Genomic DNA, 22,072 nt, shown 5'->3' on the forward strand with positions numbered 1-22,072 from the left:
GGATCACTGCCTACATCAAAATTACCATCCCTAAAAAGATGAAAAGTAATTACTAAGAGTATCAATACTTGGGGAAACATTACTACTACTTCATCCTTTCCAGGTACTCCTCAGTAAGAAAAAAGATGTTATGTTAAATGTGACTGAGCTGTGATGATACAATCTGATAATCTGTGGAGAGGGCAGGAAGGCACTGGTTGCTAGTATTTTAATTATTGTATTTATTTTATAAAGTTACACATTTATCAATTGTGTATTACAAAAATAATCTTTCCTTCAGTTTTTTTTTGTTTAACTTAGGTATTTCCATGTACACAACTAGCAACTTAGCCACAATCCTAAAGTGTTGACATATTTCTGGTGTGAGATGAGGAGAGCTGAGCAGTAATACACATTTGTCAATTGTGTATTACAAAAATAATCTTTCCTTCAGGTTTTTTTTTTTGCTTAGGTGTTTCTATGTACACAACCTAGGAACCTAGCCACAATTCTAAAGTGTTGACATATTTATGATGTGAGATGAGGGGAGTTGAGCGGTCAAGGCCAACACGAACACTCTATACACTCAGCATTTATCATGATGGAATACAGAAAGTCCTACTGAATGGAACAGATTTTACCACTCTGCCCAAAGAACATTATGCAACATTGTCTATTTAACTGCATCATTACCTTCACTAGCGTACAGAGAAGGTAAAGTAATTGATTGTACACTTTTTAAATCCTGCCATTGCTAGGTAAGGATTGGATACTCTCCTACCTAAATTCCTGGGGAAGTATGGCCAATCAATATGGCAGCTTCTGAGCTGAATGTATCAGTGAAGTGACCTGCTGTAAAACAGCTTCCAATGTTCCTTTAGAAAAGGAACAGCAGATGGGACAGGAACACCTGTTCCTGAAAACACGCAAAACTTAGCAACAAAAACAACTGTTCTGAAAACTGGGGTTTGTATCTGCAACCCTAAAACTTTTGCTTTAAAATTTCGACAGTTCTACTGCCTTTTTTCCCCAAATAATCCAACGTGAATCTTGAGGCACTCTTTTCTCCAAATTTATAGCATGTATCTCTTTTCCTCTCACCCACATACATGCACACTATGTGGAATCCTCCAACAATATAATTATTTTGATATCACTCCTATGTTCTTTCTCTCAAGAACTTGTTCCTTGGAATTGGAACTAGAATAGAGCTCTACTTCCAATTTCACAGATGTCTATCTTCTTTCTGGCAAGTGTGAAGGCTCAAACCAGATATCCAAGGCAAAGAATGGACACTGGTTTCTGTTTTTGCTCCCGTTTGACACCACAGGTGAGGAAATGTGTTGCTGGATTGGTGAATGACGTAATATAAAATTAAGCATTAACAAAGCTCCTGAGATGATTTGGTGTAATACAGAATCTGTCTTTCATTTGCAACTAAACAAACAAACAAACAAAAAAGAAAATGAGATAGAAGAGAAGGGAGACGTAATAAAAATGATCAGCAAATTGTCTCATGGCATTACGAGGCCCTTGGGAAAATATTGTCATTGGAAACACAGAATGGCCTCTGGTAGAAAAATTCAATATTGTTTGTACCAGCATTCTAGAGCCAGGGCATATCCACAGCAGTTTCTAAACTCTCAGAGTAGGCCATATGAAACCTGCAAAGACTCTAACCAAGAGTTACCAGATGCCTGAAGGCCTAACAAAGTTACAGCTCCTATAAACTTTCTTGGCACCTATGGTGCCATTACACAATGCAGAAAGCATGTCGGAGAACAACCTTCTGATCCACTTGCTGTTTTCAAAAGGAGGGTTATTCTAGCCCAGTGTTTCCTTGGCTGCCTTGATGAGTTGAAGTCAACATGCCAGTGGATTCACTGCACACATTCAAGAATTCTTTTCTAAAAGCAGGATTTACTGCCTTGTGGACACTTTCCTTCATGCCAATTCACAGCCTTCAGTTCCATCAGAGCCCTCAGCACTCTGAAGATAAGCAGCCAGAACTGACCCAAGACATGGCTGGAAGGATGGGCGTTTCTAGATCAACCAGGCTCTGATTCTGGCTCCTTACAGCTCTGTTGTTTTCCTGGGTTCTATCAAGATTGTACTTAACATCCCCACTTGACATTCTTGGTCCTGAAGTTTCCTTGCAGTTTGGGAGGGGCTCTGACTTCTCTGGCGCCCCCTCTGCCAATTCTTCAGCAGCAACAACACGGTCACTAAGACCAACACAATAGTAATTCCCCCAAATACAAGCACTAAAATGAGCTGTGACTGACTCAGTCCTGAGTCTTGCTGAGTCACCACCTCTTTCACAGAGATTAACAGCCCGCCATCATTTGATTTCTCGCTGTAGTTAGTGATCCGCTTTCCAGTAACTATAACCTTGGCTGGCTCAGACTGGGTCATCCAAGAGTAACCGCTGGTTGTGCTTCCCAGAGCCCTGTTGTGGTCCTTGGCATCAGGCTGGGATATAGTGATCCAGGTTGCCTCGGGAGCTAGGAGCTCACATGTTTTCCCAGCAAAGCCCTCAGGACACAAGCAATCAAAATCGTTGATACGATCATAACACTTAGCCCCATTCTTGCATGGTTGGCTGACACAATCATCAATGTTGACAGTGCAGAAACGTCCTTCAAAGCCATCCTGGCACTGACAGGAGAAGCGATTAATGCCATCGAGGCAGGTGGCGCCATTGGCACAGGGACGCATGAGGCAGTCATCGACATCAGTCTCGCAATGTGTACCAGTGAATCCAGCCAGGCACTTGCAGGTGTAATTGGAAGCAAAGCCATTATTATCGTGGCACGATGCACCATTTTTGCATGGAAATCTGAAAAGACAAACCAGGGGAAAATTAAGACCCATCATGCTGTTTTTATTAGAGAACCACAACCCCATAAGGTCCATTACAAAAGCTGGAAGTTTTAATTTCCTTTTTGTAAAACCAAAACTTCAGTCAATCTTTGCCCAAAGGTTACAATGCACTTGTTTTCATTTACGTGGGATTTTCCTTAAGATGTAAAATTCATTGCGACCAAAGCAGAGGAGTTCTGGCCTTGTATTATCCTTCTGCTATTACCATCTGTTTTTACAAGGACTCCTCACCCTGCTTTCTCACATGGCCCTGACTTCAGCTCGCAGTCCTTTCCATGGAATCCTTCAAGGCACTGACAGGAATATTCTCCATCACGATCATAAACACATTCAGCTCCATTTTTGCACGGCGACTGATGCTCGCAGACGTGAACATCTGAAATAATCAAATAAAAATAAAAGGCGGGTTAAAAGATTTCTGGCCTTGATTTCCTCGTGCCAGTTTTAAGTCCCACCTTAAAAAAACGACAACCCATTAATATACTTTTTATGTTACAATCATGAAATAGAATTTTTAAAAATACAAAAAAAGGATGCAGATCCCATAGATGTCTATAGGGAGGCACTTCGTAACAGTTACAGTTGTTTGACCAGGAGGTGTCTACAGATAGTCCTTGACCATACTTGAGTCCAAAATTTCTGTTGCTAAATGAGACAGTTGTTAAGTGAGTTTTGCCCCATTTTATGACCTTTCTTGCCACAGCTGTTAAGTGAATTACTGCAGTTATTAAGTTAGTAATACAGTTGTTAAATGAATCTGGCTTCCCTGTTGACTTTCCTTGTCAGAAGATCATGAAAGGGACTCACATGATCCCAGGCCATTGCAACTTTCATAAATGTAAGCCAATTGCCAAGCATCCAAATTTTGATCACGTGACCATGGGGATACTGCAATGGTTATAAAGTCATGTCACATTTTTCAATGCTGTTGTAACTTTGAATGGTCACTAAACAAACGGTTGTCGATAAGTCGAGGACTACTTGTAATTTGACTTGACCTATGGGTGGAAGCTTCCTTTTAATCAACTTGATCTCAAGAAAAAGATGGTAAACTCAGCCATTAAGTAGTGATAAAAAGCAAGCTCACCATAACTCAGTAGCATAGACTTAGTATCTGAAACAAAGTGACAATCCAGGAGGAGGAAAGTATAGAACTGAGCAGTTAGTAGACCAATCAAAAGGGAAAACATAGAACGTATTTTTCTAAAACAATTTGTTTGGATTTGTCGCTTCCTTCTTCATGCCAAGAAGCTACTTTTTGATTTTCCTCTTAAAATACCTGAAACCCACTCACACAACAACAAACTAACGTAACATGTTAATATAGCTGAGTTTAGATACATGCTTTATTCATGCTTTACACATTCTCAGAATGTGAGAATGTCCCTCCCAAACAGGGTGAAATGTTCAAAGGGTGAAGATTGTTGACCCAACAGTGTGTCGAAGGGAAACCTTGCAAGGAATGGAATGAAGTGGCAGCAATATTCAACAAAAGCCACTTTTGTTGAATGACCCCACTTATACTGAAACTGCTAAAATTAAAAATGGCTTTTTTTCAGAAGTACATTATCATTGTCTTTACCCAGCCTGACAAGGAGGCACTTACTCCTACTGAGGCTTGTATAGATAAGTCCAGTTTGAAAGGAAGAGGATCAAGAACTCTAGCAACTGTTGTCTTCTTTAAAAACACCCTTCCAAAGACAAGAAAAGACAGCCAACCAGGCTATATGATTACTGAGATTAGGCTGAACTGCTATTGTTGTTTTAAAGCTAAAGCCAGACAAAATACAGATGTCAGTTTTCAAGGCTGGGAAATAAATGGCCTAAAAATCCTAACCTGAAGTTTAAAATACAGGAGAAAATGCCTAGGGCTTACACCAGGGGTCTTCAAACTTGGCCCTTTTACGACTTGTGGACTTCAACTCCCAGAATTCCTCAGTCAGCTTGCCTTGGGATTGGCTCACATGTATAGGTAGTCCTCAATTTACAACCACAACTGAGTCCAGAATTTATATTGCTAAGAAATTTGTTAAGTGAGTTTTGCCCCATTTTACAACTCTTCTTGCCACATTTGTTAAGTGAATCACTGCAGTTGTTAAGTTAGTAACATGGTTGTTAAGTGAGTCTGGCTTCCCCATTGACTTTGCTTGTCAGAAGGTTGCAAAAGACAATCTCATGACCTCGGGACACAGCAATTGTCATAAATATGAACCAGTTGTCAGGCATCCAAATGTAAATCACATGACCATGTGGATGCTGCAACAGTCATAAGTGTAAAAAAAGTTTATAAGTCACTTTTTCCAGTGCTGTTGTAACTTCAAATGGTCACTAAATGAACTCTTGTATGTCGAGGACTACCTACAGTATATACGACTTCTTTTGTACCACAGTAAAAGCTACATATCTTGCTGTGCCATGTCCTTGAAATTTTTGGAGTTTGCCTACCAAGTGTGGGGTCAAGCTTCTGGAAAGAAATTTATTCCCAGATCTCATGTCAAGCCTGGCAACTTGGAAGAAGTAACTCCATAGTCTAGCATGCTTTGCACACAGAACTCTTCAAATTAATCTCTAGAATCTCCAAGTACATTTGAGAATATCCCATAAGGAACCCAGGGAAACCACAAGTATATATTTCAGTGTAAAGCAGCATTATGTAAGAATATCTACTTCTAATACTGTGTATCTCCATTGTCCAGATTTTATTTAAGATTTTTCCATCCTGCTTCAATTGGAGCAACCTACCTTTGTCACAGAACTTGCCAGCCCAGCCACTTTGGCAAATGCATTGCCAGGGCTGGTGGCATGTCCCATGGCCACAGCCAGGCATTCTCACACAGTGTTCACAATATTTTCCCTCCCAACCGGGATCACATCTGCAAAAGAATGCAAGGTCTGGATGAGCAGACAAAATTCCAATATAACTTATATTAGTGAAAGAATTTCTCCCCCCCCTCCATACTAAGCATTGCAACCTAAAACTTTCACAATTCTGTGTGTAATCCATAATGTGTATTTGATATGTGTGCACAACGGCTATTTCTTCACCTTACTATCTACTTTGAGATAAATAAAGATTAAAGATACTGAACTGGCATTCTGTCTCTGACACAGATTTTTTCTCTAGCTTTGGTTAGTAGAACTTCTTATCTTCCATCTAACTTCTGTCTCAGAGAAGCAATCTCTTTTCATTCAAAAACGTTTTCCCAGTGCCTCTTCCTATTTGTCTTCAACCTATTTCTCAAGAATATGCCTTGGTGGAGCAGTGGGCTAATGCCTCCTTAAGTAAGACCAGCTGCCTGCAATCAGTGCAGGTTCGCATCCCACCAGGCTCAAGGTTGACTCAGCCTTCCATCCTTCCGAGGTAGGTAAAATGAGGACCCAGATTGTTGGGGGCAATTAAGCTGACTTTGTAATAATGCCACTTGGGGGGGGGGGGTGAAAGCCCTAATAAGCAGGCATATACATAGAATGAAGGCTATTGCTAAGCTTGTAAGCCGCCCTGAGTCTTCGGAGAAGGGCGGGATATAAATGGAATTAAAATAAATAAATAAAAAAATAAATTCCATTTGAAGAATTATCAAACCAATATCCCAATAGTATATCAAATTGTCTGGTACATCTCAGGATCACCCAGCCACTGATGCTTTTTACCATACCTCTTCAAAACCACTGCTGTCTAATTCCGTTTTAGTTGCTAATCATTACACTTTCATCAAAGATCTATCTATCTATCTATCTATCTATCTATCTATCTATCTATCTATCTATCTATCTATCTATCATCTATCTAATTTCTATAGCTACCCATCTCAACAAGTGACCCTTGACAGTGCATGTCATAACACATAAAAACCATCTTTCAAAATAGTACAACATTAAATATAATGCAAATATTTCTTATGTCCAGAGTTCTCCTGTTCAAGAACCCACAGCGGATGTCAGCTCCATAGGCCCTTCTTCGTTATATAAGAATATCGTGCTATAAGTAATTAAGCTAAACCTTTCTCATTTTACTGAAATAAAGCATTTCTTTGGGTGTCTGAGCCTCTTTGGCTTCTGTGACAGAATCACAGAAAGACAAGCCTTCTTGTGACTGTCATATGCATTGTTAAAGGTAAAGGTAAAGGTTCCCCCGCACATGTGTGCTAGTCGTTTCCGACTCTAGGGGCCGGTGCTCATCTCCGTTTCAAAGCCGAAGAGCCAGCGCTTGTCCGAAGACGTCTCCGTGGTCATGTGGCCGGCATGACTAGACGCCAAAGGCGCACGGAACGCTGTTACCTTCCCACCGTAGTGGTCCCTATTTTTCTACTTGCATTTTTACGTGCTTTCGAACTGCTAGGTTGGCAGAAGCTGGGACGAGTAACAGGCGCTCACTCTGTTACGCGGCACTCGGGATTTGACCCGCCAAACTGAAGCAGCGGCAGACAGAATGGAAGGCTGTGTATCGAAAGGCTATACTTGCATCAAATAATTGTTTACCTGCATTTGCCATCCTTTTCACAGCTCCCGTGGGCCAAATTACAGTGGTCACTGCAGTCATCACCTGCAACTTAGAAAAGAGCATAGAACTTTATGTACAACAAAGCCAAGAATGCAATGGCTAACTACATTATGATGAAAGTGTAAGACTGGCATAATAGTAAGGATCCTTCTTAATACAGATTGGTCAAATCAGAAAAAAAAACTGGGATCCCAGTCCAAGATTCTTCATGAATATTAAACTTCTATGCCACCTAGAGTCACCTCAGCGAGATGGGTGGCGTAGAAGTTAATAATAAAAAAAATAAAATGAATAAAATATAAATAAAATATTACAATCCATAAAAGTAGCACCAGTTTACTTGAGATTCTCCACTCACTTCTGTGGAATAACTACACATTTATTCTTTTACATATGGTCTTCTCTTTTTCTTTCTCACTTAAAGACAGAAGCTTTGACAAAGTCCTATTCTCCCTAGAAATACTAAGTTGGAACTAAGATAGTGAAAATTCATTTTCATCTCAGGCATGTATATTTTTTTCAAATTCTGTGTATCTCTCTCTGTATCTTCCACTGTATCAGACCATCTTCATTTATTCTTTTACTATGTAGGTCTTGTGCATTTATCATATCAGTCTAAACATTTTCCCTGAAAGTTTAAGTCTGCAGAATCATATACATGAAAGGACATTTAGGTATTCAAATAAAAATTATTCAGCTTGTCCAGCTGTTCAACTAATGAGGGGGAGCCCCACTATCACTTTGATAATTGGTTCCACCATTGAACTGTTCTTACAGTATAAAGTATTTTCTTACTGTTTGGCTGCCTTTCTGTAACTTTCCTTGTTCTGTTCCTTATTCTCTGTCCTGCATTCTGGCTCATAGAGAACAGATCTGAACTTTTCCCCCCATCCAGACATTCACAGTCTCCAAGGACTGGGGCCGCACTCCAACAGCATCATCTTTTGGGGCCAAAGTGGAAATATATAACTGGGTATCATCAACACCAATAATGCCATATCTCATGCTTTCAAATGATCTCACTCACTGGTGTAATGCAGATGACAAAGAAGATCAAGTTTCACATTTCAGAAACCTAGAACTGAGCTTCTATTCCCCCATCACTAATACTGACTGGAACCAGCTGAATAGGAAGAAGAACCACTACAGAACAACATCTCCCATTCTCCAAAGCTGGTCTAGAAAGATACCATAGTCAGTGTTACCAAAAGATCCAAGTGGGCCAACATGGTTCTGCCATTTTTATCTCAAGCCCTCCAGAGAACTTCCATAGTGGGGTTTCCCTGAATTCAGTCGACTTTGCTCTTCATCCTTCACCAAAGTGCACAAGGCAACGCTTGTTCCACTCCCTCACTCACAACCCTAAAACCACAAACTCTACAAGCCCTGTGACTATAGAATCCTCATTAGAATAATCCAATCTAGGCCCCTGCCATGTGCTCATTCCAAACTGCAGCAAAGACCTCCACTGGATTGTGTGCCAGTGCTTTGGGGAAAACGGCAAACTCCTTCTGAAATTGTATTGGGTCCCTCAGTTATTAAGGTGGGCTGATCAAGAGGCTCTAGCTCTCTGCATGGAAAGGTTGCTGCGAATAACTCTAGGGCCATGGTAAGGGATTTATGTTATCATCCTGCAAACCCAAAATCACAATTACACTGCCTTAAAACAAAAAACAAATCCAATGTGTGATTCTCCATGTGAGTCAGGCCCTGAATAGGTTGGACCAGGCTCATGGTTGTCATGGTGGGCATGACTCTAGAACTACCTAAGACTCCAGGCCCAATGAAGGCAAGATGAAGTTTCCCAGAACCATAATTCTGGGGAACTCCATTGCCAACTTCGTAACAGAATCCAGGGGTTTAGGAAAGAATGTTGTTACAGTATAGAGAGGAAGATAGTTAATGAGCAATTCAGCTGTTCCCCATAAGTAATTTCACAGAGAAGGTCTTGCATCCAATTATGTAAAGGACATAGCCATAAAAGGCCCCCAAAGACTATCTGATAACAACAGCCATCCCCATTCCTATTCCAGAGTGGGTGATACACCTGAAACCTGGGAGGGCACATTTCGGAGAAAGGATACCCTCTTCACACCCTCTTCACAAAGAAAGGGTCAACCTATTCTCCAAAGCACCTGAAGGCAGGACAAGAAGCAAGGGATGGAAATGAATTGAGGAGAGAACCAATCTAGAACTAAGGAGAAATTTTCTGATGGAACAATTAATCAGTAGAACAACCTGCCTCCAAAAGTTGCAGGTGCTCCAACAATGGAAGTTTTTAAGAAAATATTGGACAACCATTTGTCTAAAATGGTATAGGGTTTCCTGCCTGAGCAGGTGGTTGGATCAGAAGACTTCCAAGGTCCCATAATTTTATCCAACCAATTTCCGGTTAAAATCAGAACGACTGTACCAATATAAGAACAGTCACCCAAAGGCAGCCAGTAAGATTGGGGTCCACAATAGCAGCTGCTGGTGGTGGAGGTGATACCTGTCTAGGAGTTGCAACGTACAAGAGATGACACAAGACTTATTACTATATTTAAAATAAAGTGATTATGAGACTTTACCTAAGTTCCCACACTCTTTGTTTAATCATGATTTGCAGAATAGCTTCAAACAGTTGGGTTCCCATATCAAACAAGAAAACCACATTATGGTTCAATGTAAAGTGTGCACCCAGGATTCAAAACCTATTAGAGGCCTCAGCACTAATAGGTGCTAATAGAGAAAGAAAAGAAGCACTATCTAGCACGAATGGCTATTGCTCAGTATAACTACATCGACTAAAACTGAGGAATAGTCTAGAACAGACATGTCAAACACAAGGCCCGGGGCCCGGATCCGGCCCGTGAAGTGGTTTCATGCGGCCCGCAAAGCCATCCTGGAAACAGTGAGGGAACGGCCCCCACTGCCTTGGCCCTGGCCCAGAGACCCTCCTTCTGCCAGAGACCCTCAGATCTGTCCCACTCCTGCCCAGGCCCCCATAGGCACCCTGGATGCGAACGATGTAGAGCTGGCCACGCCCACCCAGTAGGCCATACACACTCTAGCCACGCCCACCCAGTAGGCGACACCCACCCTGGCCATGCCCACCCAGCCCCCTGAGGGCAACCACAATGCTGATGCCGGCCCTCAATGAAATTGAGTTTGACACCCCTGGTCTAGAAACTGGAATGGATTCTTCCATCTTCATGCTGAGGCCACTAATATTTCCAGTTCTGTGCCCCATCATTTGAGAATTAGAAGTGTTCCAAGGTCTGGATTTCTTTTTAATTATCTAAGTATCTCCAAGGTTGTAATTGAGCCACCCACTGGTGCCACCTTTCAATCTCCTACCATTACTTCTTCCCATCCTAGCTTCTTGTGCACAAAGCTACTCTGGCTTCTCTTTCAGTGTGTGTGGGGGGTCATTTATTGTTATGTATCTGTCAGAATCCATTTATATCATATTCATAAATGTATGTTTAAAACATTATTCCATGGATTCTGCCATCTCCCGAGGAGGAAGGAACGAATGTGGACTCAGCCTGCCTTAGGCATTTCAAAGATTCAGAGAAGCCTTTTGAACTGGGGGAACAAAAGGGAGGGCTAGGATAGGAGGCATCTGGCTTGTGTCTCCTTTTGAAGGAAAAGAGCAATAACCATAAAATCCAAAGTTCCTTTTCCCATGAAAGAGATGACACAGGTAAATGATGGGGGGGCTGACCAAATGGGGTTAGGGAGGCGGGGTTTGAACAGGGAACTCTTTATAAGGTTTCAATTTGTAGAACAATATTAGATCCTGTTTTGTATTCCCACAGCCAAGCATGTCATAGTAAAGATTTCTTTTTGGACTAGAATTGGCTCCAAGAGTTTTGTCTTCCTAAGACGTGGTTTGGGGTGGGTCCTGACAGTATCTCTTGGATATACTATGGTTTCCATAAGGAGGAAGCTAAGACAATGTAAGGAAAACTAAATCAGGTGTGATGTAATGATAACAATAGGATACTTTAATATGGAAATCTGATTCTGTTCAGGGAAGTAGTAGATTGAGATGGAGGAAAAGAGTTAATTAATCCTTCCTCTGATTGTCATTTCCTGCATTAAAACTGAGGTTTTCTCCCAGTTGAAGATGGTATATCAGTTGCAAATAGCAACTTCCTTGCTAGACCAAAATGTAATTTTAACAAGAATAAGTTAAGGTATGAAAATGTTGCAGGGGACAAGGTAAACAAGAACATCAAAACTTTCAGATGAGAATACCACAGTCCAGGTAGGATTTTTTTTTCCTGTTCTTATAGCAGAGTTCAAGTATTTCATGTTATTTTTTGTTGTTTTTAACTATGTTGGCTTTTTAACTTTTATTTTATGTTAATTTAATACATGACATCCAGAGTTCACGTATATGAGATGAGCAGCCTGAATATTTACTAAATAATAATGTAGCCTCTGTTTTTCCATTCATTATTATTTCTGGTCCTCAGGAATATTGTAAGGCCATCCACCGAATGTCCAGTAGGTGTCACTGCTTACATAAAAACTTAAAATGCAGTGAGGTAAAGTTCAGATGCAGGACAGCCGGCACAGTACAGAACAGACATCCTGAATGTCAGCCAATTCGATTTAAACATTACTTCCATATTTTCAATCCAAACTCATTCCAGATGCAAGCAGGGATACATCACAGTGCAAGGCTAAAGTAAGTAAGAATTTCCACTCTAAAACACCCTCCAGCTATTTTCTCCCTTTATGTGAAAAGATTCAGGTGGAGAATTTTGGAGGGAAGAAAGAGTTTCCTGTGGTGTATTAGGGCTGTAATGGATTTATTCAAAGGGAAAACAACATCTCCTGTGAGACCTAGGAAAATCTCCCAGGAATAACTTTTTGTTTTCCAACGCCATTGTAATTTTTCTGCAGTGAACATTTCTTACCATTGGAAAAGTGTCACATCAATGTGTTATTAATATTACTATGACTTACTGTGAGAAACAACAAGGCAATTTTCACTTGCAGCCCATCTACCACTCTAAAATCTTTCAATTTCTCTGATGGGATTAATTTGTATTTATATTATTTTTATGATGGATTATAGTCTCCTTCCTTAACTCATACTGGGATCTCTGTGCGCATAAACGCCACTAGTGTCCAATATCAGATGAGGATCACTTGCCCTGCTACCTTCATGCACTGCATAGCTTTGTATTATACCATCATTTGGGAAGCAAATCTGAATAGCTCCACAGACATAATGTTTTCTTTGCCATCACCTTGTCCTCAGAACTTCTTTGCCTCCTGGTCCAAACTCTTTTCTTTGGCTGCCTTCTCTGAGGCTGGGAAGGAATCCTGACCTCAATCAAATCCTGAAAAGGTGCTTATTTGGCACCTAAAGAACCCTCTTCAAATGAGACTCACCACTCACAGAGAATTACAGTATATAAAGGAAGATCATATGTACAGTGACAAAATAAAATGTTCTCCCTGTTTGGTGGCACTTTAGAGAGTTCAAGAGAATGTTTAGTTAATCCTCACCTTGGGTAAAGTGGTGATGGGCCGCAAGAATCCAAAGCAAGGACATGAGCTGAAGACAGAAACTCCTGAGCATGATCAGGGTGGCCCCACCGAGATAGTCACCTACAAGAAACAAAGACAAAATCAGGCCTCTTCCTTGCAGCACTATCAGGCTATCTTATATTCCAAACACTTGAATGGATACAAAGTTAAACATGTTAAAATGATAAACCTTCGAAATCAGCTGGCATATTGTGCTCCATAAGCAATAGAACACATCCCCCCCCACTACCCATTCAAGCTTTTCTCCCCATTTACTTGGGAAGGGATTAACTCCCCTAGACCAGTGGTGGCGAAGCTATGGCACGTGTGAGGCAGCACGCAGAGCCTCTCTGTGGGCACGCTCACTGTTGCCCCAGCCCCGCCTCTCCCGCAGCCCCCTCCTCACCAGCAGCCCCCCCCGGAGGAGAGTCAACCCCAGGCATGGCCTGCATGGAGCAGCACAGCCAAGGACATTGCAGCCAGGCAGCAGGGACAAGACTCCGCCCTCACACCCCATCATGTGCAGATGATACTGCGGGGTGTGGGCGGAGGGCGTGGTCACCACGGCGCTGCAGGCTCCTTGGGCAATCGGCTGTGGCGGGCTGTGGTGACGGTGGGTGGCCCTGCAGGCAGGCAGGCAGGGCAGGGGGCGGTTTTTGGACACTCGGTATCTAAAAGATTTGCCATCATTGCCCTAGACCAGGGGTAGGCAACCCTGGCTCTTTTATGACTCATGGACTTCAACTCCCAGAATTTCTGAGCCAGCATAGTCATAAAGAGCCGAGGTTGCCTACCCCTGCCCTAGACCTATGAAAAACTAAGCCCTTCTTTAAAATCAAGGGCATAGATCAGACGGCGATTTTTCTGAAGGTGTTGTTCACTATACATGTGTTCCAAAGTGAAACTCTACCTGAACAGATTACCCTATTTAGAGCTGAAGGAAAGCTGAAGCCCAAAAAAGGTCATGGGGTTACTTGGCTGATTAAAAGTGCAATCTTCTGGTCCCTGCTCAGAAATAATTCCAACTGTTTGCTGAGCAATTCTGACAATGCTCCATCTCCGGCAGCACAAGGGCAGTTAATGGGAGGATGGTTTAAAATTGGAGAATGAATTTAACCATGTTGCTGTTTAGTCATGGCTATTCCCACTGCTTCATGTCTCCAGCAGAACCACCAATGGTTATTTTCAACTGCTGTCTACCCATCTGAAGGAATATTATGGTGTTGTTGTTTTTTTTAAAAAAAAGATTAGATTTGCTTATTACACGTGCATCCCTTTTATTGTGAAAAATTGGAAATCCCTCTTATTAGGGGACATTGGTCAATATGAGCAATGTTAGCCTGTTCCAACTTGCAAACATCCAGGGTATTAAGCATAAATCTTTTGATACACTATCTGGAGAGGCAGGAATTGAATCCAAGATCTTCCCTCTAGAATGCCTGTAAGTTCCTACTAACTGCCAGCTTTTCCCTTGCTTCCAAATATCTCCAATCAACATACTTGTGACTATTTTATAGCATTATTCATGCCAGCAAGAGTGGGAAACTTGAAGAGCCAGCAATACAGATGACCTGAGCTACTCTTTGACAGTGTGAATAGCATTAGCACTTAGACTTATATATCGCTTCATAGTGATTTACAGCCCTCTCTCTAAGCGGTTTACAGTGTCACTATATGACCCCCAACAATCTGGGTCCTCCCTGATCACATTGCATCATTGCTTTGGGTCAAGGAAAACTCCAAAGCTGTACAAATAACTCCCCAAATACTTCAGCCTAGGTTTGGATTTTTTTTACAAAGCAAAGGTAACTGTGGGCAACTTCCTCCGCTCCCTTCCCACCAAGATCACAACTCATCCTACATATGACAGATACACCTTTTTTGCATCATGGCCTGCCCCTTCTTCTTCTCCCCCATCACCCCCAATATACAGTAAGTATAGACTATATCACTGAAAGAATGGTCACAAGTGAATAGAATATAGCCCGTTGTAACATTTTAACCTTTCTTCAAATTCTAGGCTAACCTCATAGATTGCATGTGTACACACACCCACTTACACATGCATAATGCACGTCTGTGCACACGTACGCACATACACTTATTGGTTTAACATTTATTCCCCCTTTTGGCAGAAGATTTGGCCAGACAAAGCTTTTGCAGCCAGAGGCTGAATTTTTAAAAAAATAAAAGGTCTGGTGGCTAAGAATTGCAGATAGAATAGCAAGAAACCAGCATGGCTGCATAAAGAACTCTCTCATAAACTGAAAGATAAAAAGGACAAGTATAAGGAATGGAAAGAGGGGCACATAACTAAGGCAGAATATCAGCAAACAGCCCGTGCCTGCAAAGATGAAGTGAGGGAAGCTAAGGCTCAAAATGAACTAAGGCTTGCAACTAAAGTCAAAAATAACAAAAAAGCTTCTTTCAACATATAAGAAACAAGAAAAAAGTTAAGGAAATGATTGGTCCATTAGTGGGGGAAAGTGGCAAGAAGGTGACAAGCAACAGGGAGAAAGCAGAACTATTTATCTCGTTTTTTGCATCTGTCTTTACACAAAGGGAAAAAACAGTCCAACCTACCAAAACCAGTGCCATAAAAAACAGAATAGAAACATAAGTGAGCACCTGTCCAGCCTAGACGAGTTCAAATCACCAGGACCAGATGGATTACACCCCAAAGTTCTCAAGGAACTGGCAGACGTGATCTCAGAACCACTGAACTATATTTTTCAAAGATCCTGGAGCACTGGGGAACTACCAGAGGACTGGAAGAGAGCTGATGTAGTTCCCATCTTCAAAAAAGGGAAAAAAATAGATCCAGGAAACTACAGACCTATCAGCCTGACCTCAATACCTGGGAAGATTCTGGAAAAGATAATCAAACAACAAATCAGCGAACACTTTGATGCGAACAAAGTTATCACTAAAAGCCAAAATGGGTTTGTCAAAAACAGATCATGCCAGACAAATCTTATTGCATTCTTTGACCAAGTGACAAAACTAGTGGACCAGAGGAATGCTGTAGATATAATTTACTTGGACTTCAGTAACACATTTGATAAAGTAGATCACAACCTACTACTTGATAAGATAGAAAAATGTGGGTTAGATAGCATCACCACCACATGGATTCGTAGCTGGCTGACAGGCCGTACTCAGCGTGTGGTCCTCAATGGAACTGCATCTACATGGAAGGAAGTGTGTAGTGGGGTGCCCCAGGGCTCTGTTCTGGGCCCAGTGCTCTTCAACATCTTCATCAACGATTTGGATGAGGAGATAGATGGGGAACTCATCAAATTTGCAGACGACACCAAGCTGGCAGGAATAGCCAATACTCCAGAAGATAGGCTTAAGATACAGGAAGATCTGGACAGACTCGAACACTGGGCACTATCTAACAAAATAAAATTCAATTGTGAAAAAAGTAAGGTTCTACATTTAGGCAGGAAAAATCAAATGCACAGGTATAGTATAGGTGGTACCTTGCTCAATAGTAGTAACTGTGAGAGATATCTCGGAGTCCTAGTGGACAATCACTTAAATATGAGCCAGCAATGTGCTGCAGCTGCCAAAAAAGCCAACACAGTGCTAGGCTGCCTTAACAGAGGGATAGAATCAAGAACACGTGAAGCACTAATACCACTTTACAATGCCTTGGTAAAGCCACACCTGGAATACTACATCCAGTTTTGGTCACCACGATGTAAAAAAGATGTTGAGACTCTAGAAAGAGTACAGAGAAGAGCAACAAAGATGATTGGGGGACTGGAGGCTAAAACATATAGGGAACGGTTGCTGGAATTGGGTATGTGTAGTTTAATGAAGAGAAGGGTGAGGGGTGACATGATAGCAGTGTTCCAATATCTCAGGGGCTGCCACAAAGAAGAGGGAGTCAAGCTATTCTCCAAAGCACCTGAAAGCAGGACAAGAAGCAACGGATGAAAACTAGTCAAGGAGAGAAGCAACCTAGAACTAAGGAGAAACTTCCTGACAGTTAGAACAACTAACCAGTGGAACAACCTGCCTCCAGAGGTGGTGAATGCTCCAACACTGGAAGTTTTTAAGAAGAGACTGGCCAGCCATTTGTCTCAAATGGTATAGGGTTTCCTGCCTGAGCAGGGGGTTGGACTAGATGACCTCCAAGGTCCCTTCCAACTTATTATTATATATTAGTATAATTAGAGTTGCAGAAGTAGATTTTTATTTTTTTTGCATTGGGGGAACCAAGGTCAAGAGTATTTTAAGCCTGGTAATTTAGTGAACTAATTTTACTCCTTATTTCATGAAAAAGATATAAGAAAAATATATAAGTTTTTAGGACACGAAGAAGTAGGGGGAGCTGGGGTCCTGCAGCCATGTCATTCGCCCTGGCTGCAGGGATAGCTTTATTCATTAAGGGTGTGAAATAGATGCTGAGGACTAGGAAGAGAAGTGGAGAGAGTAGAATGTGCCAAAGTGTGACCCTTAAAATAACCACCAGTCATTGGGATTAAAGATGCTGAACCACTGCTGCTATTAATTAAATGCAACAGCAAGTCCAATTTTTGTGTACAGAACAGAGGAAGTACCAGCTGAGCCTTTGTTTTGGGTAGAAAACAAAGTCCCCCCCACACCCACATTCTCTCAGCACTTTCCCCAAACTACAATCCCCAAGTCACCATAGTGCAGAAACAGTAAGTAAAACTATTGTTGCTTTGTAGTGGTGATAGAGCTTAAGGAAATATGAAAAGACAAGAATATAATTACAAGTGTATTGCGCCCATCTCAGAATTGTTGATCTCATGAAGCTGTATGTATTCTTGTGGAAAAGATATTCGGGGTGAGTTTACAATAAAGATTCCATGCATGTTTGATTATTAAAGGATGTTATTTTTATGAGCCTACATAGAATTCTGGTCACGTTCTGCTGTGGGTAACCGAACTCTACCATTTCCCTAAAATTCTATTGTTGTTCCAATTGGCTAGCAGATTGGCTTTCATTTCTTATCCTGAAGTATTATGCCGTGGTGTAGTGTTTTGTGCTGCTGAACAGCTGCTGCATATCAGGGAAGGGCAAAATGATTCCTGTGAATCTTATAAAATAATTTATGGATTAAGGATGAACAGTTGGTAACCAATTCCTCTTGAGCTATTAGGACCCCAGCTGAATGCCACATGTCATTGAAAAGGTCATTTCTCCCCTCCACTCCCAATAAAGTCTTCAAAGCAGAGATATGATCTAAGTCACCAGCAATCATAAATCAGTTATTATTTTTTCTAATTGTTTTCTCCCATAAATGTATTAGAAGCTCAGTACCCTGAACCACTTTGAAGGATCTTCACAACTTTCATTGCAGGAGAGCTGTGTTAGTCCACGGTCATCAAAAATCATAAGGAATCTGGTAGCATCTTTTCTAAGTAATAAAATATTGTTAAAGTTTTCTCAATATTATATCGTGTTCTAGATATTGCCGCTTCACCCTCTCTGTTTAATGATTTGGGAAGAAGCTATTCCTTTCACAGGCAGCAAATAAGATTCCAAACAAATCTTTTCATTTAACTAGATGGCTTCCCTGAATTAGCTGAATTGGAGGCCTCTAGGAGGACGAAAAGAAAAATAGACTCATGTACATTTCTGGGTTTTAGGTTATGCAATAGCGTTTGAAATCATATGGTGGGGGTCACTCATCACTATGTACAGCAGAGTTACTGAATCAAGAATTCATCAAGAAACTAGATAAGATGCTGATTTCTCTGCTTCCAATATTTTCAACTGATCCTTTAGAGTTGATGCACTGACAACCTAAAGAGGATAGATCAAAGAAATTAGCACCCAGTGTATTTAAAAAAAACAAACAGATCTATATGTTATCCAAAAATATGGAAGCAAATTTCTCCTGCTTTAGAACGTGGCTCTTAGATCTTGAGTTTCTAATTCCATGCCCCAGGAAAGGAACAAGCATTATTCAAATTTTACAAAGGCAAGATTGGCCAAGTAACAAAACCTATGTGGAAAGGTGAGTGTCCTTCACATCGTGTTAGGTAGAATTGGTGGTCCTTCTACACACTGCATGCCTATGCACAGTTCTGCTGTTTAAAGCCTACTGCTAAAAAGCAACATGGCTTAATTTATTCATTTTTTAGGCTGCCCACGCCCATAAGGCAACTCTGGGCAGCTTACAACTTAACTGGAGAAAAAGGCAACTTGACCAGGATCCCGGTCCCCAACTGCCTCTAGGTCTCCCCATCCCCACGGCATATGCAGAGTTGACCTCGCCTCCGTTGGTTAGCTCGGAGGGACTTCTCTTCAAAACTGCCGTTTCTCGGAGGGCGGGCTGCAATATGCCGCCCTTCTGCCTCAACCTCTGAGTGCCGCAAGAGAAATGAATAAATAACCTCGTTCAGAGACGGCGGAGAGTCCCCCCACCCCCCCAAAAAGGCCCTCTGCCTACGGCTGGCCACATCCTCCGCCTGATGCCTCCGCGATCATCCGGCGGCTCCGCATCGCCTCGTCTTTTCTCCGCCCGGCTTCTAGAGCCGCTCGGCTCGCCTGCGGATTCCCGCTGGCCCAGAAAGGGAGCCTCCGCTGCGCAGCCCTCCCAGCAGCCCCACGTGCTCCTCCCGCCGCTGCCTGGCAGACAAGCCTCTTTTGACAGCCTCTTCCCGAGAGCCCCACCCCGAGGTAGGGCGGCAGACCCTTCCCAAAGCCACAGCCACCTCTGCTCCTTCCAGGTGCGGAGGGGAGGAGCGCGCCTGCCCGGCCGCCGCAGCGCACATGCCGAGGACGCTCGCCGCCATCCGCCATCCGCCCGTCTCCTCCCTCGCCCCAAAGAGCCCTCTCCGACCGCCCCAGCTTCCATTTGCAAGGGCAGACCCCGGTGTGCCAGCTCGCCCTGGCGGCAGCGCTCCCCCCCCCCCCGCCGCCTGCCTCCTCGTGCGCCGAGAGATCCTCCCTTCCCATTTCAAGACCTACCTTTCTTTCCCGGCAGCTCTTCCCCAATTTCCCCGGATCCCTTCCAGGCCAGCCTGGCTCCCCTTTCCCTGCGCGCATCCCTCCCTTCTCGGATGCCCCAACCCCGCCCCAAAGCAGACAAACAACTTCCCCTTTTCCTCACCTCGGCGATCGCGGCGGCTCCTCCTCGCTTTCTTCCACCACCACCACCACCACCACCACCCCCGTCCGGGCCGGGGGCGTGCCTGCTTGGCCTCCCTCCCTGCTTCGGGACTAGCGCGGGGATCGGCGAAGGGGGGCTGCCATGCCCTGCCCTGCCCGGGCACGGAGGGTTCGGGAGGCGCGGCGAAGCTGCCTGCGAGCCTCCCGGCTCCTCCGGTTGCTCCTGCTGCGGTTGCTGCTGCTGCTGCGGCAGCCCCTGCCGCTGTTGCTGCTGCCGCCGCCGCCGCCGTGCGCGCTCAGGCCGGCTGCCAGGGGCTGCGTGTGGCTACACATCCCTGCTCCCTCCCTGGGACATGCCGCCTCCCGCAGCTCGACGGCTGCGAGAGGAGGGAGCCAGGAAACCCGGAGCCCCCGAAGTGCAGGCGGACCTTCCTCTCCCGCCCAGCCCGATCACCTCTCACCTGCGACTCCTTTAGCCTATGCTGGGGGAGGGAGGGAGGGAGGGGGGGGAAGAGGGAGCGGAGGAGAGACGCCTTTCTCCAAACCGGAGTAGGATTGGCGCCTGCTCCTCCTCCTCCTCCTCCTCCTCCTCCCCCCCCTCCCGGCCAGACCAGGAGTTCTTCTCCCGCGTTCTCCTCCCAGCGTGCAAATTGCCCCATCGCTCTAGCTCAGCGTTTCCCAACCTTAGGAACTTGAAGATGCGTGGACTTCAACTCCCAGAATTCCCCAGCCAGCTACGCTGGCTGGGGAATTCTGGGAGTTGAAGTCCACGCATCTTCAAGTTCCTAAGGTTGGAAAACGCTGCTCTAGCTAGCCCGCTGAGGGGGTTCCTCCTCCTGCGATTCCAATTCAGGGCTTCCAGGATTGACCCGAGACTCCTCCCCGGTCAACAATCTTGGGCCTTTCAAAAGCCTTCCTGTATTTTGGGTTGCGGTTTTTGCTTAAGCGTTTGTGGCTGGCGGCCCATTTCATCACACGTGCAAGGTACCGTCCTAAGGAAGGTAGATTGGGATGTACCGAAGCTGTTGCTATGTTGATTGGAAACTTTTCGAGGGTAATTTGTGGATTGCACCCAGCACGCTCCCAGTCAGTCAGTCCATAGATCCACTCCAGAGCAAGTTACATGTCATTCAGTTTTGCTAGCAAAAAATTATAGCTTGATATTTATTAAACTTCAGCAAACATCAAAAACTGGCAGAAAGGGTCAAAAGGAGGCAAACTCTAGGAAGTAAGAGGCATGAACAGAGATAAAAGGATAGAAAGCTTAATATCAAGAATCTACGTTATTGATAGGTATAATATCAAAAGGCCCAGAGCTACGTATGGAAAACATTGTGGGTCATTACTATGGACAGTCCTAAAGTCCTTTGCTTATTCCATCTTATGTACCTAGTGGAGCAGATCAGACATAGAAAGGAAGATCCTAGGTGATCCTGCCTCTGTTCTGCACCATGAATCTGGTGAGACTGGGATAATGTATCCAATGTTTCCCTTCTCATTGGCTCTGTGCCCAAATTGAGCACCATCCACCATAGTTTCAGGCACTGATGATGGTGATGGGTATCTGAACCTGAGAAAGTGATCTCTGGGCAGTAGCTTGGTAAGCGCATCTTCACCATATTGTCAACTGAGCAATCTTGCCCATTTTATGTATGTCCTCATAGCGCAGATAAACATCTGAAGGCTTCATATCGTGTCTGGACTGCTTTGTATCTGCAGTTCTTAAATATGCCATGTTGTCCTTCAATAATGTTTGGATTGGGTCTTTTATTTAGAATATTTAAAATCTAGCTTTCTGCATGCTGGTTCTGCCAAGCAATATTTAGCCTTTGTAGATGACACTGCTATGCTTTGTTTCTTACTATACTAGGCAATGCATGGAACTCAATAAAAATAATTGTACAATATTTTGCAGCTGATTTTCCATCATACAGTGTATCCAAAATGTTTTGGATGATTAGTTACAGGCAGTTTAAAATTAAAAGTCCACAGTCCCTGTTAACCATCTGCCTGATCTTTTTACATCTGTCCAGTCCTCTTCTATCTAGCAGCCCAACTGTATTGGCTATGTCAAGCCTACT

General features: G+C 43.3%; 1 protein-coding gene across 1 annotated transcript; it reads right to left on the reverse strand.

Annotated features, from left to right (window-relative positions):
- Positions 1-1,330: 1,330 nt before the first annotated feature.
- On the reverse strand, positions 1,331-19,910 carry DLK2 (delta like non-canonical Notch ligand 2). The gene is made up of 6 exons (XM_081319393.1): positions 19,851-19,910; positions 12,875-12,976; positions 7,342-7,405; positions 5,605-5,735; positions 3,094-3,238; positions 1,331-2,818 (listed from the first exon to the last, which is right to left on the reverse strand). The coding sequence occupies exons 2-6, from the start codon at positions 12,945-12,947 to the stop codon at positions 2,053-2,055; spliced, it is 1,179 nt and encodes a 392-aa protein (XP_081175519.1). The 5' UTR covers positions 12,948-12,976; positions 19,851-19,910; the 3' UTR covers positions 1,331-2,052.
- Between the last annotated feature and the right edge of the window lie 2,162 nt (positions 19,911-22,072).

The sequence above is a fragment of the Vipera berus genome, assembly GCF_964194415.1.
Source record: "Vipera berus genome assembly, chromosome: 1".
NCBI lineage: Eukaryota > Metazoa > Chordata > Lepidosauria > Squamata > Viperidae > Vipera > Vipera berus.

What these genes read in the sequence shown, in the direction of transcription:
- DLK2 (XM_081319393.1), bottom strand. Translation starts at nt 12,947, where the DNA reads ATGCTCAGGAGTTTCTGTCTTCAGCTCATGTCCTTGCTTTGGATTCTT. An exon ending in CCATCACCACTTTACCCAAG is followed by an intron (nt 7,406 to 12,874) that starts GTGAGGATTAAC and finishes TCTAAGTTGCAG; the next exon opens with GTGATGACTGCAGTGACCAC. An exon ending in GGGCCATGTGAGAAAGCAGG is followed by an intron (nt 2,819 to 3,093) that starts GTGAGGAGTCCT and finishes TTGTCTTTTCAG; the next exon opens with ATTTCCATGCAAAAATGGTG.